The following is a 24,439-nucleotide window of genomic DNA, read 5'->3' on the forward strand; positions in this document are numbered from 1 at the left end:
GGTCATCTTCGGGCCCGGAAAATACTATGGATGCTGCCAGCCTCATATATACTGTTTCCAAGGATCTCTATGTATTCTACCAAAAAGCAAACAGACGCGAGGATGACATCAAAGACATCCGAACCCAGTTGCTCTGGATGGGGGAGAAGTCTGTCTTGGTCCAAGTTTTGCTGCAACGAGATGGCGTCAAGGCTGAAGACACGTCGAAGATCGAGAGCAACCTGCAGAATTGCCAAACTGCCGTGATAGAGCTCACCAGTGCTGTGGACAAGCTGAAAACATTGGACCATAGCAGCACAAATGGCATCGCAAACCTAAAAACCCGGCTCATAAAGATGGGAGTCAGGACAGCATGGCCGTTAAAGACGGAGACGATTATTGCTCTTGGAGGGCACGTCAGGACATGTCATGATGCTCTGGACTCTGCAATGTCGCTCTTGCACATGAACATCAGCGCATCGAATATCGAAAAAGTCCGAGATCTGGACAAGACGATCATGAGTGGAAAGACGAGCTTGGAGAATGCCCTGAACACCGCTCGATCCTTGTTTAAAGATGAGCTTCAGATAATCTCACGTCAGCTGGTACAACAATCCCAGGTACTCGCGCATCAGGCTAAATTGCTAGTTAGCGAGCAAGAAATACAACGGACACAAAGAGTGTTGGACAGCTTGAAGTACGACGGCATGGAAGATCGCGAGCACCAGATAGAAGATTCCAAAGACATTACCTACGTCTGGGTTTTCACCCATGAGGCGAAAAACCTGCCAGAAGTGCAGAACCTTGTGAATTTCCTGAACACTGGCTCTGGCCTTTTTTGGATCTCAGGCGAAGCAGCATCCGGAAAGTCCACTTTCATGAAGTACCTTGCGAGGCCCCAACGCACAGGATCCGACTTGTGGCAGTGGAACGGAAACAGTGAATTCATCGTCGTTCGGCACTTTTGCTTCGTCGCTGGATTGGAGATGCAGAAGACCCAACTTGGCCTGCTGAGAACTTTGCTATTCTACCTACTCAAAGCGGAACCGGGCCTTGTTCCCGATGTCTGCCCTGATGTGCCCAATGCTGGCCTCGGGCAAGGTCCCTGGTCGGTCCGTGACTTGCGCGGTTCCTTGCAACGTGCTGTTCAAGCGACTTCTAGGCGACTTTGTATTTTCGTTGACGGGTTGGATGAGATCTACAAGGAATCTGAGCTCGAAGATGTCGTTCGCTTTCTGAAACAAATCGCTTCTCATGGGCACGTCAAACTGATCATCTCTTCTCGGCCGTGGAGAGTCTTCAGGGGCCACTGTGCTGCGAAAAATGAGTTACACATGAAAAGTATCAACACAAGAGCGATTGTTTCGCATCTGAAGAGCACACTTGGATCCTTGCCTGCTTTCCTTGACGTCTCCTGGCAATGCCAGACGGGTTTTCTCGAGTGCGAGCACACCGACGACTACTCACAGAATATCGACAGAAATGCCCATGGAACGGCCCACAGGTTAATCTTCAACCTCCTTTACAAAGCCCAAGGGAACTTCCTTTGGATCTATCTAATCTCAAAATCCATCCGATCAAGGTTGGATGCAGATCTCAGCATGGCTAGCACCATCAAAAGAATCGATGAAACCCCAAGCGATCTCAACACTTACTTCCGAGAGATGATCCTTGAAAGACTTGACAAAGACCTGCGATCTGAGACTGCCATGGCTTTGCGTATCGCACTTCTGCCGGACTACGCCACCTCATGGATCTCATTTTGGCAGCTTTTGAACCACTGCAATGGCGAAGCGCCATCGCTAGAGCACGCCGACTTCTCTACACTGACACCCTATCAACTGTACGATCGCCCAGCGGTTGAGAGCATGATACGGCAGACAGGTGATTTCCTGGACCAGTGTGGCAGAGATCTTCTGGACACTCGTCGAATGCGTCGTCTACTGATCACAGTGAACGGCCCTTGGAAGAGATTTGCAAGACGCCGCGTCATCTTCACCCATCGTACTGCGTATGATTTTTTGAAAACGCGAGAGATGGATGATCTGCTGAACGAGCGGACTCCACGGGCATTTCGCGACGAGAATTTCCCGCACAGCCTTCTACTTTCACAGATCAAACTATCATTTGGAGGCACAGGTGTCAGCAGCAGGAGGAATGAAGCAATCTCCGCCTGGCGACTCATTGAGCACGCTTTAAATCACTTCAATGAAGAACGGGTTTCACAGCAACCATCGAGGTTTGCGAAACTCGCCAAGGAAGCAGACGCCATAGCCCTGCACTATTTGGTGGATTTGGAATCTCTATTCCATGATTCTTCACAATACACTCTGTCGGACAAGGTTGTTTCAAAGTACGTGTGTTACTCTCTCGCTTGTCACGGCTGTTATGGCACCATTGATACGATTCTGGAGCGATGGCCGGCGCAAGCCTGCTCTATTCGTGACTATTTCGACCACGACATGTTAAGCGATGCTTTGCGTCTGTCACCGTATCATTATGATGACGAAAGTCCCAATTTGAAATGGCTGAGGAAACTACTTGCCGCAGGTGCTGATCCGAATAGGCCATGCATCTTCTCATCGTTCCGATCCAATCAAACGGATGCCTTAGCATGGTCCACAACTTGGTGCAGATTTCTGGACGAGCTGGAAGACCACACGCAAGGTTTGCCTGTTCAAGCAGACGAAGGAGACCAAGGATCTGTAATAGCTCCACCTCTTCCTTTTTCGTCTCCGAGTGTACGATCTGCAATCAAGCTCCTCCTTGAATTCGGTGCAGACCTTCAATTCACTCGTACTAGACTGGATCCAAGGACCGTCGACTTCCAATTCCGCACTGAGTCTGATATAGGGGACGATACTGTGATTGAGGACGGACGCATCGATCCACTAGCCATACTACGAGCCCGGCTTCCCATGGACGCCGATTCAGAATGGCCTTCGCTCCTAGAGCACTACCTGAAACCCGAAACACGCCAGGAAATACAAGAAAGACGTCGGAAGATCCTGGAAAAATGGCCACCGTCATATCGACCGAACGCCTTGACAGAACTTGTCTGACCGCCAACAATCCCCATGGCATGCCATCAAAACGAACCCAAGGCCCCACCTTGACAGAAACCCCATTCCAACATCCCCACCAGCCCTCCTCAACCTCTCTTCCCTCCCTCCAACCCGTCTCATCCCGCAACCGGCTGCGGCTCCCCCACCCTCGCCCCATACGAAATCCTCCCCCCGGGCAAAAAGAACAACGCCACGCCCCTCCCGCCCCTCGCGCGCGGATAATGGTGCGAACCTGCAGGCAAGCTCGTCCAGCCCGCGCCCTGCCAGCGCTCGCCGACGGGCAAGCCCTCGAGCTCAAAACCCGGATCGATCGGCACGACGCAGTTGATCTCGCCGTACGGGTGCTTGTGGTACTGGCCTGCGTAGATGCCGGAACCCCCGGTGGTGTCGAAGTAGACGGTTGTGATGGACATGTAGAGGGTTTCGGGGGTGGGGAGGGAGATCTGGCGGGTCTCAGTAGGGGTGGGAGTGGGCTGGGGGTTTTCTTCTTTTTCTTGTCGAGGAGGGTGGGGATGGGATGGGATGGGGAGGAAGACGGACACGACCGCGGCGGTATTTAGGCCCGTCGAGCTCGCCGGAGGCGGCCCAGCCTTCTTCGATGCCTTTCTTGACGAGGGTGCAGAAGTCTTCGTAGAAGGCGTTGCCGGGGCCGTAGTTGGCGTTGAGGTGCGATTCGAGGTCTTTGCCAGGCGTTCTGGGGTTGGGTTGGTCAGTTGATTGGAGCTCAGTCAGATCGGGTCGATAATTCAGTTACAACTCACAAGTCTTTTACTTCATGCATGAACTCGCCGACTCGCTGCACCAGTTTCGCTGCCGCGGGGTAGGCATTGAGGTCGACGCCGGTGGGCGAGCCGTCGTAGCCGCCCGGAGGATTGGTGGTGGTCATGTTTGAAGTGAGGTTGAGCGACAGAGAGACCCTTGCTGGAATATTTCAATTCATATATTTGCGAAAGGTTACCTTACCTTGCTGGAGAATCTCACCTCGTGCGTGCCAATCAGGCCAGAGTTCAAAATGAGGGGTCGTTCGCTTTGGGTTGCCAACCTGTCAGCCGGTTGTTGATGCGGTAAATAAAACCGTCCATACCCTTTGCTATACACCGCAAGTCGATGTAGCTTCCGTCGACCAAGTTAAGGATGCGAGTCTCATTGTCCCTGCAATGATCGACAAGACAAGTTTTTGAAAAACAGAGACACGCTCGAGGAGAGGCTAACGTGTAATGGCCCGTTGGGTATCATGAAAAAGCTATCCAATGCTTCTCCGCTCTATGGTATGTGCCATCGATGTTTTGTGGTTGTTATGTTCATAAGCGCCGCGTATGCACATCCTCTCGTCAAAGAATTCCCCATACTCTCCGACCTAATCCACTGACGCCCTGGGCAAGTCCGCACCCTTGCAGTCCATATGCGACATTGACGCATGTTCTTCGTATCCTCAATCCCACTATGCATCTCCTCCGGGAGACTTCTCAACAATTCTTCTCGTATAACGATTTTCCACTTCAAGGCTTCTGCTCAGCCTGAGCACCACCCGCATCAGCGACGGGCTTGACGTCGCTGGCGCTCTCCTTAGTCTGGCCCAGAGGCAGCTTCTCCTTGGAAGCCTCGAGGCTCTCCTCCTGGCTGGACAGGAGGGTGTGGACCGGGGCGTCGAGCTTGGCGCGGCCCTGGAGGAAGTCGAGCTCCATCATGAAGAGGAAGCCCTTCAGGTCACCAGCCAGCTTGCGGACGAGGGAACCGGCGGCGGCGGCGGATCCACCTGGGAGAGAGATATGGTCAGCGGAGGTGTTCACTGGGAGTGCAGCAGGGTTGACGGGAGAGCTTACCAGTCGCGATAATGTCGTCCACGATGATGACCTTCTGGCCCGGCTTGATCGCGTCCTCCTGCACCTGGAAGTGGTCGGTGCCGTACTCCTTCTGGTAGCCCTCGGTGACACACTTGCCAGGGAGCTTGCCCTGCTTGCGGACGGGGACGAAGCCGGCGCCCAGGCGCAGAGCGAGAGTAGGACCGAAGAGGAAGCCGCGGCTCTCAAGGCCGACGACGACGTCGATGTCGCTCTTCTCGCCGACAGTGGTGTCGAAGGCGGCCGCGACCTGCAGCTCCAGGGCGCGCACGAGGTCCGTGAAGGTCTTGTGGTTGGCGAAGATGGGCATGATGTCCTCGAAGAGGATGCCCGGCGAGGGGAAGTCGGGGAACTGGCGCAGAGCTCCGCGCAGGTTTACTTTAAGACGGGAGAGTTCGGCGGGACCGGAGGCATAGGCGGCGGCGAGTCCTCCTTGGGCGCCATTGCTGGCGGTGCTGGTGGTCGGGTCGGGCTTCTCGGCGGGCGGGTGGGAGGCAGTGGAGGGCTTGTCGACGGCCTGAGTGCTGGCGGAGGTGTTGTCCGGGTGGCCGTGAGGAGGGTGCTGAGCGTGCGAGACGGGGGCGGCGCTCATATTGGGAGAAGGAGGGGAGGGGTTTTTTCCTGGGGTGGGATGGGAAATTTTTTGGTGGGCGGATGGCTGCGTCGGCGGGTGCAAGAGTGAGGTAAGCGGTGACAGGGCCGAGAGGGGAGCTGGAGCGAGATGCTGGGGGGAGGTGCAGGCGAGCGGCGGGCGACACGGCAGGTTTGTGCGTGGAGTCTGGCGATGGTTGGGTCTGGTTGGGTTTGTTGCTGCACAGATATCACAGCAGGGCGGGCGGCGGGCGGCGATGGTGGGAGTGCGGGGCGCAGGGCCGGGAGGGACTGATTGACGAACACCGACCAAGGGCCGCTCCCAGGGACCGCTCACATTGTTGTTTTGGGCTGTGATTACTTGACTGTGCGACAAATGATCACGCATATACGACATGTTCATTGTATACGTCTAGCAAGGTGACACACCACAACGCTGTCCATACCATACCCGGCAATAAACCAACCACACACATTGATCCCACCATCATCTACCCCCTCCCATCCCATCCCATCCCACCTCGCACCCTCCACGCCGTCACGCAATAATAACAAAGCCCCCAAGTAGCTCCCTCCCACCACGAGTGGCGGTCTACACGCTCCACACGTGTCCGCGCGTATTGGCTGGCAAATCACTCAGCGGCAAAGCGAGAGATTCGCGTTGCGGGGCACACGCACCAAGCACACACGCCTGGTCTGGCCTGACTCTTCACGCAGCCCTGGCCGCTTGGAAGCGAGCTCCGAGCTCCCTAAGGTAGTAAGTAGTAGGTCCTTGGTAGCAAGCTTCAGGTCCATCGAACGTCTTCCCACGTCACACCAGCAGAGCGGCAGAAGAAACGCAGACGCAGCCTGCACTCCACCCTCAACGCATGCACCCGCCCGTCAGCCGCACGAGCTACGAGTCTCGAAAGCGTTCCAGAAGGCCTCCCCGTCTGCAGCCGAGCCGGTGCTGTCGCGTCAGATAAGCAGCGAGTCGTGCGAGAGGTTGTTCAACCAGACGGACGGCTGGCGGGGGAAGGGCTTGCTTGCTGCGTCTGCCGACGTCGTCCCATCTTCGGGAGACCGTGATGGCCGGATGATGCTGTGTAACGTTGCACGCGATGGTTTCTTTGTGTCTTGTTGAGGGTGGGCAAGATTGAGTGGATTTGTGCATGCAATAGATTGTGGATGGTGAACGCTTCAAGAACGAAGTGTTGTATGTCGGCTTCTATTGGGTCAACCATAGGTGTGGATGTCTCACTTTTGTACGCCTGCTCATCGACTGCACCCGCGTTCTGATCTATCAGGTCGCTCAGCTGGCTTGACGAGGCCTACAATGAACCTCAAGAATGTTACAGATGGGTTGGCCAACATCTCTGATTGATTGGATCCTTGAACCCATCACACAATCGTGTCTGACTAACAAAGCCAAATGGGTCCTGTTGACACGTCTGACAGCTCCCAGGTGGCGTGAACACCTGGAGAAATCGCCATTCTGCTCGTCTCACGTTCGACCGTCTTTATCCGGAAGCTTGTGCCTCGCGCTCGTGCCAAAATGTGACATGTCGGTGGTGCAGGCACGGGACGCGTTACATTTGCGACGCGTCGTGCGTCCTTTACCGCCGCTCAATTCTACCACCACCTTCCCAACCGAGAACAGCGAAAGCTTGGCATCACCGTCGAATCACGCCGCAACTTCTCCCCCTTCAGCAAAACCTATGTGTCTGCTTCACAACCGCGTCGTCCATCTCCCACTTATCCAACAACCCACACCTCCCAAACACACCCCTAACATCCTTCTCCTTCACATCGTCCCTCATCCAACCGATTAGCACCTCCCTCAACTTCTCCCTAACCTCCTCGCAAACCTCCCTATCAACCCAAGGCAACACCCCCTCCTCCCCCCTCCCCTCCAGCCTCGCCCAATACCCCGTCCAACACCTCCTCGCAAACCGCACAACAGCCCGCTCCACCACCTCCCTCCCACACCCCAGCTCCAACCCGACCAGAACCTCCACGACCCTCCTGGCACCCCACACCGGCATCCCCGGCCACGCGCCCGTCACCGTAACCCAAGCCTCAGCATACCTCTCCGCGAGCCCCGGGTCCAAAGCCGCCCAGTCCTGCTTGGGGTGAGTCGTGGCGAGCCTGTGCGCTTCGGCAGCGATGGGCGAGGGGACGAGGTAGCCGGCGTGCTGCGTCTGCCAGGGCGTGCCGTCCCAGACGTCGTAGAGGACGTGGCCGCGGGCGAGGGTGGCGGTGCGGGCGAAGTGGCGGGTGTGGGCGGGGTCGGTGGCGGGGATGAGCGTGTGGGTTGGGGGAAAGGGGTGGGATTTCGTGATGCGGATGACGGTTGAGTATTCGTGGTCTTGGGTGGGTAGGTGGGTGTGGAAATCCATGATTTTCGGATTGGGTTGGGTGCTTGGTGGGTTCTGGGGTGACGTGATTTCGCGCATGTAATGTGCTGTAGACGTCGTGCGCGTGGGTTTGTGTAGTTCCCAGACATCCTTTGTCGTCCGGATCGAGCATGGAGCACAAGTCCCTTTGTTCGAAGCTGTGATGTCTGGCGGGTGCGCATCGTGAGATTGAGGTGGATGTTCTTTGTTGCTCTTGCGGAGTTTGCACGGACGTCATATGCGCTGCCAGGGAGAAACGGCATATCTTCCATGGTCATCATGGAAGCCGTTCTATTCGACGATATTCAGTCTTGAACAAAGCATGTCCAGTGTGGTATCCGGCCAAGAAATCAATGCCAAAGAAGACATGGAAGGGCCGAAATCGAAATCTCTCAAGAATGCACTGTTGGACGACAATCTCAAATCGGTGTGTCAGTCCCGTTGACGCCTTCCGGACCAGCACTTGGTTCCGCTGAATCATCGTCCTGTATCTCGATAGGGTCTTCGTGCGTGTTGTTTGTCTGGGTGCCAGATGAGCGCGCGACATTAGCAGGAGCCGCAGCGCCGGGTGTAGCAGGAGGGGCGCCGTTGCCAGATGGCATGCGCGCCGCGCCAACCTCATCAGACTCTCCCATGCCATTGACTTCTGGCCAGAGACCCTTCCATAGCCAGAGGGCTTGTGCGAAAGTCGCCTCGCAGCGCTGCAGTTCCTGGCGACCGTTTCCTTGTGTCATGCCGTTAGCTACCTCGTCGACGATCGACCTGCAAGCGTCGACGAATTTGCTGAAGGCCGGTGACGTCCAATTAGGGATCAAAGCCTGATGAAGGGCGTTGATGTGAGCTTCATTGCTGGTTGAGTCCGGGCCGAAAGGGTTACCATTATTGTTGGACTGTCCAGTCATGAACGAAGGGAGCGAGTAGTTTGACCCAGAGGTATTGTTGGAGGTGAAGGTGCTGGCGTAGTGCCACGACTTTCGATAGCACTAGGATCATATGTTAGAATAAGGACACCATGAGAACTTGGTCATAGACATACATGTTCAGTAGCCCAAAGCAAAACCAGGCCTTCCAGCAAAGATGCGCCAGAGCTTGAGGTGCTGGCAAACAGATCGATGAAACCTTTCGTTGCGGGCTTCATGTCTTCTGAATCGATCTGCAAACCATACTTGCTGGCGGTGTTGTCGAAGAAATTCATTTCACGGCGAACGTTGTTCAGCGTGCTGATTAGGAGGTCCATGGTACGGAATATTGTGTTATCCATCGTGATTGCGGTATCCGGGAGCCGCATCTTGCCGAGTAGACGTCCGATGAAAGTCACAAAGGCACGTGAGATGTGGGCGTCCTGTGACAGCCATTGGCATAGCGCGTGTGCGGACAGAGTACCACAGCCTGCGTGAGAGAGGAAAGGAAGTTGAGTGGCCGAATCGAGAGATCCCGAATCGCGGCTCAAGAGATGATTGACAAGAGACGGCGTTGGTCCGGGTGGAGGCGGTGGCGCCATGGGTTGGCGATTAGGCGTCACAGGCACACCCGGATAGGAGTAGCCTTTGGCAGCAAGGGGAGGAGTGGGATTCGCATGAGGTCGCGGAGCGGCGCTCAGATGCGGATTCGCGACGTTGCCGCGTAGAATGCTGCCACTCTTTCTCTGAGGCGGCATCTTTTCTGGTTCGGGGCTTTTCTCCCCGGCTACTGTCCGCCTTTCCTTCTCTGCAAGGTAGGTCGGACACCTGAGCAGATGCTCAATTTGACGAGTAGTGTTTTTTGCTCGCTTGAAGCCGCAATGCCTGCAGCGACTGCGTGTGCACTACATGACAGCATTAGTGCTGTCGCGAGAAGTGATGACTATCTGCAAATGAAGGATCAAGGTACCCTTCGCTCGTCGTCGAACGAGTCCTCAAACTCCTATCAATGGCCGTCAGTTTCGTCATCATGCTAGTTCTTCGGCCGGTGCATCAATCTACCCTTTGGAGATCTGCATGAGGTTAGATTTAATTACATAGAGCGCCAAGCCAAAGCGCCGGAGAGGAAGTACCTGGTCTTTTCTGCTGTAGTACCGAGCAGCTAGTCTCTGCACCTGCTGCGGCAGGTGGACTGGCTTGGTCGCTATTTTGTTGCCGTTGGCTGAGAAAGGAAAGTCAGCATGCACGCGGTACTCGGCGTTGTAGTGAAAAGCAGACGCGAACGCTCTGGCGCGAAGCCAGACGTGGGTTTTGAGCCGAAAGAGGAAAGGGCTGATTTCACGCTTACTCTTCGCTGGTCGTCCCGTGAAAGGAAGGGCGTGGGACTCTCTGGTTGTATGGGTTCACTGGGCCCATTTCTTGCCCATTGCCTGCTTCTCTCCATTCGAGGTACGCCGGGCATGTCGTGAGATGGGTCTTCTTACGGCCTAGGCTGACGGTACTGACGGTCCAGGTCTTGCAGTGCAAGCAACGAATCGTCGGAATCTCTGGGTCGCCGCTCTGGTGAGTGTCAAGTGTCTCAAACTGGCTGTGAGTGTAGACGTCCCCTGTACGAGGCATTGTTGCTTGGACAGGTAGCCAGTACAGCGCACAACGTTTGGACACGCTCTGGCCGATATCAATTGGTCGTAAGACGGCCGTGAACGACTGAAAAACAGCTTGTAACGGCGATAATTGGCGGCTCTAATACCACCTAAACCAGATGGGGATCAAGACGGAGCCTGCCGCCTTTGCCAAGTCGCTCTCAGAAAGAATGAGAATGCCTCCGTTGCCGTAAGACAAGGCACATGGACAATTTCTGTCCAAATGACGAATCCACAGCCTTCTGCAGCCGTCGATTGCAGCAACGAGCAACCGTCTGCGTTGATCTAAGTTTTCGTTGGCACCGAACAGAGGAAATGCGTTGCGAAGAACCTGAAGAACGACATGCGGTGCCCCACCAAGCCGCTACAGGAAGCCAGCCCACCGGGGTCTGTCGTTAGCCCGAACCATGGACAAGCCAATTCTTGGGACGGCTCGCTCTTATCTTTTCCTTTGAGCCATCTTTTTCCTTTAGGAGCTTTCTGTCATCGCTACCGCAGCTGTTCTTTCTGCTAAGTTGACTCTCGAGGTCTCTCGTTCATCAGGCAGGTTCTCACTATCCTCAGGAATTGACTTCGACGTTTGCGACGCTTCTCGCCGATGTCGCTCTCAATGTTTGGTAGCACTAACCATCTTCACAGGCGCATCCACTGTCTGAAACAGCTTTCGAACGACTGTACGCCACGCCCTACCACAATGCATTCTAGTAGCAAAGCCGCATCTGGAGTCCAAGATCAAGGTATCGCCCGTAAACAGCATGAGCCGGTGCTCGACGCTTAGCTGCGGCCCGTGACACGAGCGCATTACGCATACCGAAAGGTATGGACGCTCTGTCCGGACCGCAGCATTCGTCGGGCTGAGATCATACGGCCTTGAACTTGCTCTGGGTAAAGCCAGCGAAAGGATCATGCTTTTGAGACAATCTGAGAGTGAGGTGTGAGAAACTGACTTCTTTAGGACACCATGGAAGAGCGCGGAACAATGGATGAAGCGGCCGGTGTGTCGCAACGCCAGAGAATGCAAGATGTTGAAAAGATCGGGCCAAACCTTGCGCCCCAAACGTCTGTCGCTGCGCAGACGGATTCTACGGATGCCGAAGCAACTGCTGGCCGTGGACCAATGCGATACATGAAGTCTTTCGAGAAGACCTTAATTCGCTACAATATGGAAGCGCGAGGAATCCAAAGAGTCATGCCGGAAGACCGCCACAGCCTTACTCAACTGGGCTTTGGCCAGATCGGTATCCTGTGGTTCAGTGTCAACTTGGCCGCCAACAATATCACTCTTGGTATGCTGGGTCCCGCCGTGTACCATCTCGGCTTCACTGAGGCGAGCTTGTGCGCGGTGTTCGGTATGATTGTAGGCATCCTCCCAGTCGCGTACGTCGCTACGTTCGGACCAAGGTCTGGTAACAGGACCATGGTTTTCGCCCGCTACTCGATGGGATGGTACCCTGCGAAGATCATCGTGATCTTGAACATCATCGTTCTTCTTGGATACTCTCTCCTCGATGCTGTGATCGCCGGACAGATGATCAGCGCTGTCAGCGGCAGCGGCAACTTGAGCGTCGTCGTGGGCATCATCGTGGTCGCCGTAATCACCTGGGTCATCACGACCTTCGGCTACAGCGTCTTCCACCTGTACGAGCGATACGCCTGGGTTCCCCAAATCATCGTGGTCTCCATCCTAGCCGGCGTCGCCGGCCCCTCCTTCGACCTGACCTCCAACCCATCCGAAGGCGAAGCACCCCTCACAATCAAAGGCAACCGCCTCAGCTTCTTCAGCCTCTGCCTAGCCGCCGCCATCACGTACAGCGGCGGCGCCGCCGACCTCTTCGTCTACTACCCCGAATACGCGCCGCGCCGCAAAGTCTTCTTCGTCACCGCCCTCGGCCTCGCCGCCTCCTTCACCTACGCCTTCATAGTCGGCATCGGCCTCGGCTCCGGCATCGCGCGCAACACCGCCTGGAGCGACGCGTACACCGTCTCGCAGGGCGCGCTGATCGTCGAGGGCTTCGCGCCGCTGGGCGCCTTCGGGTCTTTCTGCGGCGTGATCGTGGCCCTCGGCCTCGTCGGCAACATCATCCTGCCCGTCTACGCGTCGGGCGTCGACTTCCAGACGCTGGGGACGAATTTCGAGAAGATCCCGCGCGTCGTGTGGAACTCCGTCGGCGTGGTGATTTTCACCGTCTGCGCGATTGCTGGGCGCGCGAACCTCGCGACGATCTTTACGAACTTCCTCGCGCTTATGGGATACTGGGTGTCGATCTGGATCGCGATTCTGCTGGAAGAGCACCTGCTTTTCCGCAAGTGGCGCGGACTGGGCTGGAATTGGGATGCGTGGGACGACGCGCGCAAGCTGCCTGTTGGTCTTGCGGCACTGGTTGCGTTCCTCGTCGGTTGGGCGGGCTCGATTCTGTGCATGGCGCAGGTTTGGTATATTGGTCCGCTGGCGGCGCTGGTGGGAGAGTATGGTGGAGACATGGGCAACTACGTTGGGTTTGCTTGGGCGGGGATTGTGTTTCCTGGTCTGAGGTGGTTGGAACTGAGGAAGTTTGGACGGTGATGGGTGGTGGTTGGGATAAGGAAGAATTGGGTTCTGATGCCGTTGAGCCTTCAAGCTCAATGGGTATGACCTACGTATTTTGGACATAGGTGTGAATACAAGATTGCCACTTTGAAGTATTCATTCATTTGATTTCGATCGTGTCGACGAGATCCGTAAAACCACGGGCAGCTGAGATTAATTTCCAATGGCCGGACATCGTGAAGCACATGGAACACTCCAGCAATCGCAGCGAAGCAGGGGTTCCTGTCGACGACACGATATATTTTATGTGGGCGATATTTTCATTTCAGAGGTATTATCCGGAATGCTCGCTCCACTTCGGGTCGTTTTGCCTTGCGGCGCCGGCTACATCCAAAATTGATGCCAAAGCGTAATCAGCTTCTTATCGGCGGACTTGCGCCCGGTTGTATTTTTCCGCCTGTCGCCGCGGATGTCGGTGGAAAAGGCAGCCCACGTGTGACCATTACATGAAGCATCGTGAAATTCTGTGACCATGCTTTTTGTCGTGGCGTTTGCCATGCCGCCGTAGAAGGTTGAGAGTCACCCTCAGTTCTAGGAGGATGTCAACTTGGCATCACAGGGTCGTTGCTCCATCTGAGCTCAAGGCGTGCAAGTTGCTTCTTTGGATTGCCGAACCTCCGGAACAAAATGTGACCAATGCCGAGAGGGATACCAGACGGTTTTCCGGCTCCAAGGTACATGTATTATCATGATGTTTGTGAAGCTGACCGGCTTGGCTTCCGCAGCATGCCGCTTACAGTACAGGATGTTTTCATGGCTGTGTCAGCGATTAGAGAGACACCGAGCTGCAGCCGCCGCAAGTTGCCATGTCATTATGAAAGCAGCTGGCCCCGCCGGGGGGCAGCACAAGGTTGCTAGCACCCGTCCAAGGCCCTTCTTCGTAGCTGACTGACACACGCTATCCGGCGGTTGTTTGGAACAAACACAGACCGACAGTCGTAGCATTAGATAGATAAACAGTCATACGAAAAACAAGCTTAGTTCCGTTTGCACAGTACGGCAGTTCGTAGGACCAAGCAAGACGTGGAGGGCGATTGATGTGACTTTAGCCGCCCAGACACCGACGGACGAAGCGTTGAGCGAGTCCCCTTCAACAACAGTTCCATATCCGCGATACAGGCAAAAGCCGCGGAGTGCCGGCGTCTGCGCAAACAGCCCTCCCGCCGTCTGTGCCAGCCTCGCCAGCCTGCCCGGCCTGCCGTTGCCAGGCCTCACACGCCTCGCTCGACGGACTGCCACGCGAAGGCCGAAGGCGGATCGAATCATCGCGCTGATCGCGGCGGGCCCAGCGCCAGCGTGCAGGGCCGACTAGCAACTGCGCCCGCGAGCCCCTACTCGCCCCTCGTCCAAACATTGCCCCACCATCATCGTCATTTTTCACCCACCCACCGACGACACGCCACCTTGCCCTCCGCTCTCTTTTACTGCCCGCCCTCATCCACATCTCACACCTTCTTTCCCACGCTACACTGCAGATCCATCTGACACTACCGCAAAGATGGGCTACGACAAGACTGACCAGCTGGCTATCAACACCATCCGCACTCTTGCGGTACGTTTGTTGGGACGAGCTCAATGGAGGGGCAGCACCGCGTCACTGCACCGCAATGGCTGCGGTCAAGCTCCTCCAGCACGACAGTATCACTGACTGACATGATTTACAGGTGGATGCCACCTTCGCTGCCAACTCTGGCCACCCCGGTGCGCCCATGGGTATGGCCCCGGTCGTGAGTCCCCCCCGCCCTCACCGCAAGCTTCCCATCAGCTCCCAGTCGCTAACCACACATCCTGCCCGCAGTCCCACGTCCTCTTCAACAAGTTCATGAAGTTCAACCCCAAGAACCCCAAGTGGCTCAACCGTGACCGCTTCGTTCTTTCCAACGGCCACGGCTGCGTGCTCCAGTACTCTCTGCTGCACCTCTTCGGCTACAAGCTCTCCATCGACGACCTGAAGAACTTCCGTCAGGTCGACTCCATCACCCCCGGTCACCCTGAGTCTCACGACACTGAGGGCATTGAGGTCACCACGGGCCCTCTCGGCCAGGGTTTCGCCAACGCCGTCGGTCTCGCCATGGCTGAGCGCCAGACCGCCGCTACCTTCAACAAGCCAGGCTACGAGCTCGTCAACAACTACACTTACTGCTTCTTCGGTGATGGCTGCGCCATGGAGGGCATTGCCTCCGAGGCTGCCTCCACTGCCGGTCACCTTCAGCTCGGCAACCTGATCACCTTCTACGATGACAACCACATCTCCATTGGTAAGAAAGATTTTGGAATAGAAATAGAAGGGACACAGCTAATATTCTTTAGACGGTGACACCAAGTGCGCCTTCACTGAGGACGTCAGCAAGCGCTTCGAGGCCTACGGCTGGCACGTCGTGTGGGTCAAGGACGGTGACAACGACCTCGAGGGCATTGAGAAGGCTATCAAGGAGTGCCAGGCCGTCAAGGACAAGCCCTCCATGATCAGGCTCACCACCACCATTGGTTTCGGCTCCAAGCTCCAGGGCACCGGTGGTGTCCACGGTAACCCTCTCAAGGAGGACGACTGCAAGCAGGTCAAGGAGAAGTTCGGCTTCGACCCGTCCAAGAGCTTCGTCGTCCCCCAGGAGGTCTACGACATGTACCACAAGCACGCCGACGAGGGTGCTGCCGCTGAGCAGGAGTGGAACCAGCTCCTCGAGAAGTACTCCGCTGAGTACAAGGCTGAGGGCGCTGACCTCAAGCGTCGCCTGACTGGCAAGCTTCCCGACGGCTGGCAGGAGAAGCTCCCGACCTACAAGGTCGACGATGCCGCCATTGCTTCCCGTAAGCTCTCCGAGACCGTCCTTGAGAAGATCTACGACGTCATCCCTGAGCTCGTCTCCGGCTCTGCCGATCTGACTGGCTCCAATAACACCCGCTGGAAGGCCGCCGTCGACTTCCAGCCCCCCAGCACCGGTATTGGTGAGTGGTCTGGCCGCTACATGCGCTACGGTGTGCGTGAGCACGCCATGGCCGCCATCATGAACGGTCTCTCCGCCTACGGTACCCTCATCCCCGCTGGTGGCACCTTCCTTAACTTCGTCTCCTACGCCGCCGGTGCTGTCCGTCTCTCCTCCCTCTCTCAGCAGCGCGTCATCTACGTCGCTACCCACGACTCCATCGGTCTGGGTGAGGACGGCCCTACCCACCAGCCGATCGAGACCCTCGCTCACTTCCGTGCCCTGCCCAACATGATGGTCTGGCGCCCGGCCGACGGCAACGAGTGCTCCGCCGCTTACTACGTCGCCCTCACCTCCCAGCACACTCCCTCCATCCTCGCCCTCACCCGCCAGAACCTTCCCCAGCTCGAGGGCTCCACCATCGAGAAGGCCATCAAGGGTGGTTACGTCGCGCTCGAGGACAAGGAGGCCGACGTCACCCTCGTCTCCACCGGTTCCGAGGTCTCCATCTGTCTTGAGGCTGTCAAGACCCTCAAGGAGAAGAGCAACCTCAAGGCCCGCGTCGTCTCCATGCCCTGCACTGAGGTCTTCGACGCCCAGCCCAAGGACTACAAGCTTTCCGTCATCCCCGACGGCATCCCCGCCATGTCCGTTGAGGTCATGTCCACTCTCGGCTGGGAGAAGTACTCTCACGAGCAGTTCGGTCTCAACCGCTTCGGTGCCTCTGGCCCCTACAAGAAGGTTTACGAGGTACGTTACCCATCGCCTTCTAATTATCCATTTATATTGTATGCTAATAATGCCTTCCACAGAAATTCGAGTTCACCCCCGAGGGCATCTCCAAGCGCGCCGCTGCCACCGTCGATTTCTGGAAGGACGTCAAGCCCCTCCGCTCCCCGGTCAACCGCGCTTTCCAGCAGCTCATCTAAGCTCGTGGAGGCGATGTGCTAACGACCGTGCGACGACGAGGAAACTTCCCTGTTATGAAAAAAACGAATACAAAAGAAGAAAAAGTCTTCGGACACGAAGATAATGGTCTGGAGGCCTAATTCACACATGGTAGATAGACCGTCCGGCTATATGGGAATATGACGTTTCACTTTTTTTCTACAAACAAGCCTGTCCGTATCTCGATTGTGAGGTCTCCGCCTTGTTGAGAATGTGTCTGCTCTTGTCTTGTTTACTTGTCACCCATATTCCATGCTCATCCTACATGTGAATGATGTTTCCCTTGCCCCGAAAAAGCTGACATGCACCAGATGTTCAATCCCAACTCACTGAGCATACAAAACGCAGCGCCTAGCCCAACCAAATTCCCAGCCCTAACACACACGCCCAAAACACAACCGAAACCAGCTTTCCTTCCACCCTCCCAGCACCAGACTCATCGTCCGCCCCACTACTCTCACCCTCCCCTCCGCCCTCATTCCCCAGCTCACTGCTCTCGCTCGTAACAGACGGAAGCACACCTCCTGCTTCCACGCTCGGCAAGCTCTGCAGCCGGGTGACCGTCGAGGTTACAGTCCTGTTCCCCGGCGTCGAAGTCTCATCTTGCTGCGAACTCGTGGTTTGTGCGCTTGAGCCAAGGTGGATTGTCTGCGATCCGATCACTACTATTGGACTGGAGCTGTCGGCTGTTAGAGTGATGAGGGTCGGTGTTGGGGAGCTCAGGGCTGCGCTGAGGACTTCGTAGGCGTTTGTTGGGCTGTGGGATGGTGGGATAGCGCTGATGATCAGGAGGTTGCTGGATAATGTGGCGGTGTAGATTGTGCTGTTGAGGGTTATTGGGTCGCTGTTTGGGAGGAGGGTGGGCGGGGCGGTGGTCTGGCTGTCGTAGAAGAATTGGGGTTGAGGCGCTGTTGTCGCTTCGCTCGACGGGCTGCCATGTGTTGCTGATGGTTGATCTGATTCATGGTGATTTTCGTTGCCTTTGCCCTCGTTGCCATCGCGAAATTGCCCAGGGTCTGGAAGCGCTGGTGAGTCCGGCCCATGTTCTTCTTGGCTCGCACCTGGCTGAGGGTCAACTTGGACGATTGTGGTTACTTGGACCAAAGAGGCAGTTGATGTATCCGTGTGTTCACTTGGTCGGGCTGTGGCGTAAGGCGGAGTTTCAGGTGAGTACGTGAACATTCTTCCAGTGCTTTCTGATTCAGTTGACTGCTGACTTCCTGGCGACGATGTCCCAGAGGAACCGGAAAGCGCTGACCCTGCCGTTTTTGTGGATGCTGTCACCTTCGCCGGGCTTTCAATGGTGGATTTGGGAGAAGCGAGCTCGGTATGGGTCGGTGCCACAGCAGTTGTAGGCACAGCGATTGATTCCGCTTCCGACAAAGCGATTGGAGGATCCCAAGAGCCGCGCCAGTCAAGATCACAAGTCGCCCAGGCGGGATCCATCTCGCGAATATGTGTTGGCACAACCAGTTGCGGGTGGAAACGAGAGGGCGTGATGATTCGGCATCCCGAAGCAACACAGACCGGCATTGCTTGGTACGCCGGTCCAGGTGGTAGACCTGTGAGGTGGTCATAGTTGAGCTTCTGCGATTCATAGAAAGACGTAGTAACCAGCTCATCTTTGATGGTTGTCGTGACGATGAAGTAATCGTTGCGGGCGTTGATGCTGAACAGGTCGTCGGGATCAAGGGCCAATATTGCTCCCGGATAAGTGTTGCCGACAGTCTTTGAGCAGCCATCAAGCGCGTATGCAGTCTTGTACTCCAAGTATATCGAAGGAGACGTCAAAGTGGCGTTCTTGTAAACGGCGGTGACTGCTCCGCCGGCAGTCGACGTGCCTCTGTCATGCCCAAAGCTGGAGTTCGCAGATGTCGACGGCCAGAATAAGAGCTCTACCGTGCCACCTTGGACGGTGCAAGCATTTTTGTTGCACCAAGACCGCTGTGAGCATGTGAAGCTGGGCGTGATGCAAGATGGTTTCGGAACCAGGGTGGAGACGATTTCAAGTTGCGGCGCCCAAAAACTAATGGTCTTAGTCCCGGACTTGGTTGTGATTTCTGGACCCATCGCATACGTGTATCCGCTGACAACCTTCAGGCTCTGAGTTATCTCATGGAATGACTGTGTCTCAGTCTTGAAGGCGTCGGAGTTCATGGACCTTTTCAGCCCGGTACGTGTCCAAGCCGCCCATGTTCGAGAGCATGCGTCGTGGTGCCATGAGCAAATGCTGGCGCACCTGGTATCGTTGTAGCCACATTCTGTAGTGAATGAGGCGTTGTTGTAGAATACCTTGCCATTTGTGTGAATTAATAATGTGTTTTCCCGGGATGGCACGCGTGTGATTTGAGCTGTTGGCAGACCAGTCTTGTCGGTCACAGATACGTTGGGTTTGGCTATACCATCTGTCTTCGCGGCTTGAGAGGTGTATCCTTTTTCGGCGTTGCAACAAGTCAGGACAAAAAGTACTATGCCCGATAAACGAGATAGGAGCATGACGAGCGCCCGTAGGGCCGTGAACAGCCCAACAGGTTAATCAAGATGAACATGTGCTCAAGACATTCGAACCAGAATGACAGATGGCAGGTAGGAATAGATGTTTCATACCAGCGGTAACGCATAGAAGCGCTTGCGTGATACCCAACTTGGGCGCTTAACTTCTGACATCTCAACAGCCTATAAACGCATGGCTGCATTGATATCACATTATGACGACTTCGCAGACGCTGGACAGCAAGGCATTGTCCCTATCGGAAACTTTTGACCTCATGTAGCAATAAAACCACGATTGAATGTCAAGCGGTGCCAGTTGCGGCACGATGGGCTGCCGACAGCAGTGCTGCGTAGATCCGCCACAATGGCTCGCGATGACGCGCAACGTTGATTCTGGATAGTATGAACGATGACTTAGAAATAGGGACAGAATCATGGAGGTACAGTACAGAGCTTGCTGTGACTGGCCAGCGGTATCTTTGCTGAGGTTCAGTAGTGAGTGCTTGAAGGGAGGAGAGAGCATTGTGAGGGAGGAAAGGGTGGCGGCTGTGAGTTCCTCGGCATGTTTCAGCAAGCGAGCCAATCCGCCTGCTTGTTTGAAATCTGAAGCCCTTTGTTTTTAGGACTCTCAAATCAATCATTACTTCTAATAAGCGGACTTCTCGCTCCAACAGACAATTAATGAAACACGGCAATTACTAGGCGCGCCAGAAGGCCGCAAAACATTTTGTGCCACCCGGAGCATGTTGCCATTCATAAGCGTAAAGCTGCCTTGCCGCTATCTTGCGATCGGTGTCTTCGCGATCAGGCCAGCAAGCAGGCCGGATGCAGCATTCGAGATCCTTCAGCTCGCTTCCCGAGGCGTGGCGGCAAGCGAGCCGTCATTACAGGAGCCCCTGCGGTGCTTCTTCGACGAACGACAGGTGCCATACTCCGAGCGTCCACATCATGAGGGTCGAATGTGGAGACCACGAGTGGACGGTTCCCCTTTCGAAGTTGCCATTATTTTCTACTACCTGATTTTGGTCACAGAGTCAGCCAATGCGATTACCTTAATTTCCCCTTTGGACAAGGGCTGAATCAGGCCTACCATCTTTGCTCGTTGCGATAGTCCGCGGCGCACACCTGCCATCTGCACACGCCACTGATCAGATTGCATCTGGATGACGAGGCAGATATGGTCGAGCAGATATGGTCGAGCAGATATCCCTTGGGAAAACTCGCTTAGCGATACCATGCTATCTCAATCCGCGTTTGGCTTCAAGCTGGCTCAAATAGGCGACCACACAGGACAGCTACCCGGATAGGGCTGAACAGAAGAGACTGATTCGCATCAAGCAGCGTCCTGAAACGCTGATGTATGATTCCAGACCATGCAGGTGCACCCTTCGGGCGTCATCCCTGCTTCTGCCGCCCTTACTAATGCAGCGCCAGCATTGAGTGAACTGGATGGCCTTCACTATTTGAGCCACGATTGACTCCAGGGGAAAAAGTAGGTATATCTGGTGTACTTTGGCCTTTCGGGCTTTCTGAGATCCTCTGTTTCCCTCAAGACTCCAGGTCTCAATAGCGCAGGACGCATCGAGATCCCTGAGTTGGATTTCATCACATTCGTTCATCGGTCGCTTTCGAGGCTTCCTCCCAGTCAGTGATTTGAACCATCGCAAGATGTATTCCCGCATCTTTCTGGGCATTTTTGCCTCCGTCGTTGGAACAGTGGACGCCTTTTGGCGCATGCCTTGCAGTGGGAGACTTCTACTCGAACGAGTTGATCCCATTGTATCTCCTGGCCAAGTTTCCGGCCACGTCCACACCATCTCTGGCGGCAATGGATTTGGCTTTACCACTTCCTATGACAAAATGAGAGCTTCCACGTGCTCATCATGCCCGATTAAACCAGATTTGTCAGTGTACTGGACACCGAAGCTTTACTTCCAAGCAGAGGATGGAACGTTTGAAGATGTGCCACAGGCTGGTGAGGGAAATGGCAGAACGGGCGGGATGACCGTTTACTATCAGCAACGGGCAGGTCCCAAAAACGACAAACTTCAAGCTTTCCCAAAGGACTTTCGCATGTTTTCTGGCGATCCTTTTCAGCGGAGCTATACTGGTGAAGAAGCGGCTCCTGGTAATGCTGTGAGCTTTGTGTGCCTAGATTACGAAGGAGGGTCGACTCAGCATAACGAGATTCCAGACAAGAACTGCCCCGACGGACTCCGTGCGCAAATTTATTTCCCTTCCTGCTGGGATGGTGAGAACCTTGACTCTCAGGATCACAGGTCGCACATGGCATATCCAATCGGCCAGTACGATAACGGCGCATGTCCCACCTCGCACCCGAAACACCTGATCTCCATCTTCTACGAGGTAATCTACTCGATCGACGGCTTTAAAGACCGCTGGCACGGGTCCGGCCACCCATTCGTCTTCGCACAGGGCGACGGAACCGGCTACGGCTTCCACGGCGACTTCATCAACGGCTGGGACATCGACACGCTGCAGCGAGCGACCGACGAGTGCCTCAGCAACAGCGGCCGCCTCGAAGACTGCCCTGTCTTCGCCGACGACCTCTTCACCACCGACGAGCAACAAGCCTGCCGCATCCCACCCTCCATCAACGAAGCCACAACCGGCACCCTCTCCGCCCTCCCAGGCTGTAACACGCCGACGAACGGCCCAGACTACGCCCGACCACCCACCACCTGCGCCGCCAATGCCACCATTGGCAAGCAAGCAACTTACTTCACCGACCTGACGTCCTCCAACTGGGCCTACGCCGGCTGCGCCGCAGACGACTACTTCGATCGCACGCTGACGGGGCCCTCCACGTCGTCCGATAGCATGACGGTCAAGACGTGCGTCGACTTCTGCGAGTCTAAAGGCCATGCGCTCGCGGGGTTGGAGTACGCGAGAGAGTGCTATTGTGGTGACGAGTATAGCGATGCACAGCGGGCGCCGAAAGAGGGTGTGCTGGGTGCTTGTGGAGAGCCGTGCTCGGGCGATGAGCGGGAGATTTGTGGAGCGGCGGGCGCGCTGAGCATGTACAGAAAGTGTGAGGGCGGTGGGCAGTGTGAGAATGCTGTGTATGGCGTGTCTGCTGGGCGGAAGGTGAGGAGGCATCTGGAGCACCATAGGCATGCGGAGGTGCATGGTGGTGCTGCCGTCGACTAGCATTTCAGGGTTCCAATTACAGAGTCCGTGGATGTCTGAGTTCGTTCGTCGGGATGTCATCCGACTGACATATAGACATGAGATTGCAAGAGTTATATGCAAATCTTAGTGAGCAGATCATCCGAGTTAGAGACCTAGCAGACCTTGTCCAATCTGTTTTACGCCCGCGTCATCATATCTATCAGCAAATCGCACCCTTTCCCTTCTTCCTCCTCCCCTTCAACCCCTCCCATCTCTTGACCTCCCTCCAACCCTGCCTAACACTCGCAAAGAAATTCGGGAACCTAAACCAAAAAACACAAAGCAACCCCAACCCCAACGTCAGCGGCGCGACCACCGCCCAGAACTTCCAGAAACACCTCGCAACCCTCAACGGCGTCGACTCCAGCTCAAAATCCACGTCGAAAAACGGACTGCTGAACACCGTGCTCACGCCCGTGACGGGCAGGAAGACGAGCGTCAGCACGGCGATGAACTTCATCGCGTGCGAGTCGGCCTGCGTCACGAGCGCCTGATAGACCTGGATGCTGCTGAGGGCGCGCTTCTCGAGCGCGTAGACTTTGAGAAGGGTAGATTTGAAGGTGCGTTTGCGGTAGGCGATAGCGCGGAGGGTGGTGGCGCGGGAGGTGGGAGGTGGGTTGGTTTCGCGGAGGCTTTCGAGGATGGCGTCCAGGGTGGACATGAGTGCTTCGGCGGTTTCGATCATGAAGATGCAGTTTCTGGTTGAGATCTGTCAGCGGAAAGTGATCAAGAGGGATCAAATGGGCGCTCGTACTTTTGGACCTCGTGCAGGTCTTTGAAACTGAGCTGCGGCGCGCCTGCTTGGTTGATAGCCGACTCCTCGACTCTGCGCAGGGCTCTAGCCAGGTTCCCACTCAAACCATCAAAAAGGCCATGCAGCTCATCAAAGACGATACCGAACAGCAGATACGGCTCCTTGATCGCATCCAGCCAAGAGTCCTTCACCCGCGCCTCATCAAACCTCTTCACAATCCTCTCCGGCGCACCAAAGCAAAGCAGCGTAACCGTCCCGTCCTTCGCAGCATGCAGGAAGAAATCGCACATGATCCACAAACTCAGGGCGCCCTTGCCCTGATTCTGCCCCCCCTGATCATTGCGAAGGTAGCCGAAGTTCTGCAATTTGTTCTCTCTAACATCAATCCGCCTGCAGAGAAAGTGGCACCACGCGATCTCCGCGTCGCCGCTGGCCGTCGTCGAAGACCCAAAAGCGTGATTGACGCTGCGCATGCGCTCGGCCAGAACCTCGGACGGGATCGAGTAGTGCCTGATCAGCTCTTTGTGCTCCTTGACGTCCGCAGGACTGCTCGACATGCAGCAGTTGGGCAGGAAGGCGACTCTCAAGCGGCGAGGGACGGCGGAGTCGATGAGTTCCTTCGCACACTGAAACAAGACATCCTTCTCGCCATCCGGCACCTTCTCGCCCCACTGCAAGCAGCGGATCAAAGGCGTCGTCTTCTCATCTCGCGGCTCTCCGAAGACGCCGTTCGGATACTCGCCGAGGTTGCGGCCGTTCTCGCAGAAGAGCGACATGCTTGTTAGCGTCCTGCTTGGGACGGAATAACGAGATGAGACTCACGCATGGCGGGCGACATCAGCTTAGAAGTATGCCTTGTCCTAAGACGGGCGGCCGTGCGTGGCCTGCACAGCTCTATCCTGCATCTGGTGAAGTGGCTGATTTTCAGCTCCTGCAGGAGGCCGGGCTACGGTCTGGCGTAGCGCCTCCGCGAGCCTTGTATGGGCACTGATCATTGTGGGGCGCGGAGGCGGAACCTACGAGGGCGCAGGCGGCTCACACCACCTAGAAGATGCGCTGGACATTAAATTGGCGACATTGCTCAAGTATTGATGACCGGCAGAGCAGGCGGAGCATTCGCCATGGCGCTGTTGCGGCTGAAAGCACGG

The 24,439-nt window shown here is 55.8% G+C and overlaps 8 protein-coding genes across 8 annotated transcripts; 4 read left to right on the forward strand and 4 right to left on the reverse strand.

Annotated features, from left to right (window-relative positions):
- Positions 1 to 26: 26 nt before the first annotated feature.
- Positions 27 to 3,041, forward strand: WHR41_06053 (uncharacterized protein; the record flags this gene model as incomplete). The annotated part of the gene is made up of 2 exons (XM_069374658.1): positions 27 to 2,332; positions 2,783 to 3,041. The coding sequence occupies 2 exons, from the start codon at positions 27 to 29 to the stop codon at positions 3,039 to 3,041; spliced, it is 2,565 nt and encodes an 854-aa protein (XP_069228768.1).
- WHR41_06054 (uncharacterized protein) lies at positions 2,828 to 3,964 on the reverse strand. Its single transcript, XM_069374659.1, has 3 exons — positions 3,806 to 3,964; positions 3,585 to 3,738; positions 2,828 to 3,487 (listed from the first exon to the last, which is right to left on the reverse strand). The coding sequence occupies exons 1-3, from the start codon at positions 3,928 to 3,930 to the stop codon at positions 3,161 to 3,163; spliced, it is 606 nt and encodes a 201-aa protein (XP_069228767.1). The 5' UTR covers positions 3,931 to 3,964; the 3' UTR covers positions 2,828 to 3,160.
- A 288-nt stretch (positions 3,965 to 4,252) lies between these two features.
- WHR41_06055 (uncharacterized protein) lies at positions 4,253 to 5,711 on the reverse strand. Its single transcript, XM_069374660.1, has 2 exons — positions 4,868 to 5,711; positions 4,253 to 4,800 (listed from the first exon to the last, which is right to left on the reverse strand). Exons 1-2 carry the CDS (start codon positions 5,475 to 5,477, stop codon positions 4,544 to 4,546), a joined length of 867 nt encoding a protein of 288 aa, XP_069228766.1. The 5' UTR covers positions 5,478 to 5,711; the 3' UTR covers positions 4,253 to 4,543.
- A 2,559-nt stretch (positions 5,712 to 8,270) lies between these two features.
- On the reverse strand, positions 8,271 to 10,405 carry WHR41_06056 (uncharacterized protein; the record flags this gene model as incomplete). The annotated part of the gene is made up of 6 exons (XM_069374661.1): positions 10,099 to 10,405; positions 9,884 to 9,972; positions 9,813 to 9,823; positions 9,721 to 9,753; positions 8,888 to 9,655; positions 8,271 to 8,834 (listed from the first exon to the last, which is right to left on the reverse strand). The coding sequence occupies exons 1-6, from the start codon at positions 10,368 to 10,370 to the stop codon at positions 8,271 to 8,273; spliced, it is 1,737 nt and encodes a 578-aa protein (XP_069228765.1). The 5' UTR covers positions 10,371 to 10,405.
- Positions 10,406 to 11,354: 949 nt separating this feature from the next.
- On the forward strand, positions 11,355 to 12,956 carry WHR41_06057 (uncharacterized protein; the record flags this gene model as incomplete). Its single annotated transcript, XM_069374662.1, has 1 exon — positions 11,355 to 12,956. One exon carries the CDS (start codon positions 11,355 to 11,357, stop codon positions 12,954 to 12,956), a length of 1,602 nt encoding a protein of 533 aa, XP_069228764.1.
- A 1,434-nt stretch (positions 12,957 to 14,390) lies between these two features.
- WHR41_06058 (uncharacterized protein) lies at positions 14,391 to 17,021 on the forward strand. The gene is made up of 5 exons (XM_069374663.1): positions 14,391 to 14,532; positions 14,645 to 14,707; positions 14,779 to 15,238; positions 15,291 to 16,654; positions 16,717 to 17,021. Exons 1-5 carry the CDS (start codon positions 14,479 to 14,481, stop codon positions 16,831 to 16,833), a joined length of 2,058 nt encoding a protein of 685 aa, XP_069228763.1. The 5' UTR covers positions 14,391 to 14,478; the 3' UTR covers positions 16,834 to 17,021.
- A 4,610-nt stretch (positions 17,022 to 21,631) lies between these two features.
- On the forward strand, positions 21,632 to 22,516 carry WHR41_06059 (uncharacterized protein; the record flags this gene model as incomplete). Its single annotated transcript, XM_069374664.1, has 1 exon — positions 21,632 to 22,516. The coding sequence occupies one exon, from the start codon at positions 21,632 to 21,634 to the stop codon at positions 22,514 to 22,516; it is 885 nt and encodes a 294-aa protein (XP_069228762.1).
- Positions 22,517 to 22,697: 181 nt separating this feature from the next.
- Positions 22,698 to 24,375, reverse strand: WHR41_06060 (uncharacterized protein; the record flags this gene model as incomplete). The annotated part of the gene is made up of 2 exons (XM_069374665.1): positions 23,292 to 24,375; positions 22,698 to 23,235 (listed from the first exon to the last, which is right to left on the reverse strand). Exons 1-2 carry the CDS (start codon positions 24,065 to 24,067, stop codon positions 22,698 to 22,700), a joined length of 1,314 nt encoding a protein of 437 aa, XP_069228697.1. The 5' UTR covers positions 24,068 to 24,375.
- Between the last annotated feature and the right edge of the window lie 64 nt (positions 24,376 to 24,439).

The sequence above is a fragment of the Cladosporium halotolerans genome (genome assembly GCF_011745625.1).
Source record: "Cladosporium halotolerans strain TM138-S3 chromosome Unknown Sca18, whole genome shotgun sequence".
Classification (NCBI taxonomy): Eukaryota; Fungi; Ascomycota; class Dothideomycetes; order Cladosporiales; family Cladosporiaceae; genus Cladosporium; species Cladosporium halotolerans.

What these genes read in the sequence shown, in the direction of transcription:
- WHR41_06055 (XM_069374660.1), bottom strand. Translation starts at nt 5,477, where the DNA reads ATGAGCGCCGCCCCCGTCTCGCACGCTCAGCACCCTCCTCACGGCCAC. An exon ending in GGACGACATTATCGCGACTG is followed by an intron (nt 4,801 to 4,867) that starts GTAAGCTCTCCC and finishes TCTCTCTCCCAG; the next exon opens with GTGGATCCGCCGCCGCCGCC.
- WHR41_06058 (XM_069374663.1), top strand. Translation starts at nt 14,479, where the DNA reads ATGGGCTACGACAAGACTGACCAGCTGGCTATCAACACCATCCGCACT. An exon ending in ACACCATCCGCACTCTTGCG is followed by an intron (nt 14,533 to 14,644) that starts GTACGTTTGTTG and finishes CATGATTTACAG; the next exon opens with GTGGATGCCACCTTCGCTGC. An exon ending in TGACAACCACATCTCCATTG is followed by an intron (nt 15,239 to 15,290) that starts GTAAGAAAGATT and finishes AATATTCTTTAG; the next exon opens with ACGGTGACACCAAGTGCGCC.
- WHR41_06054 (XM_069374659.1), bottom strand. Translation starts at nt 3,930, where the DNA reads ATGACCACCACCAATCCTCCGGGCGGCTACGACGGCTCGCCCACCGGC. An exon ending in ATGCATGAAGTAAAAGACTT is followed by an intron (nt 3,739 to 3,805) that starts GTGAGTTGTAAC and finishes ACCCAACCCCAG; the next exon opens with AACGCCTGGCAAAGACCTCG. An exon ending in CTAAATACCGCCGCGGTCGT is followed by an intron (nt 3,488 to 3,584) that starts GTCCGTCTTCCT and finishes GAGACCCGCCAG; the next exon opens with ATCTCCCTCCCCACCCCCGA.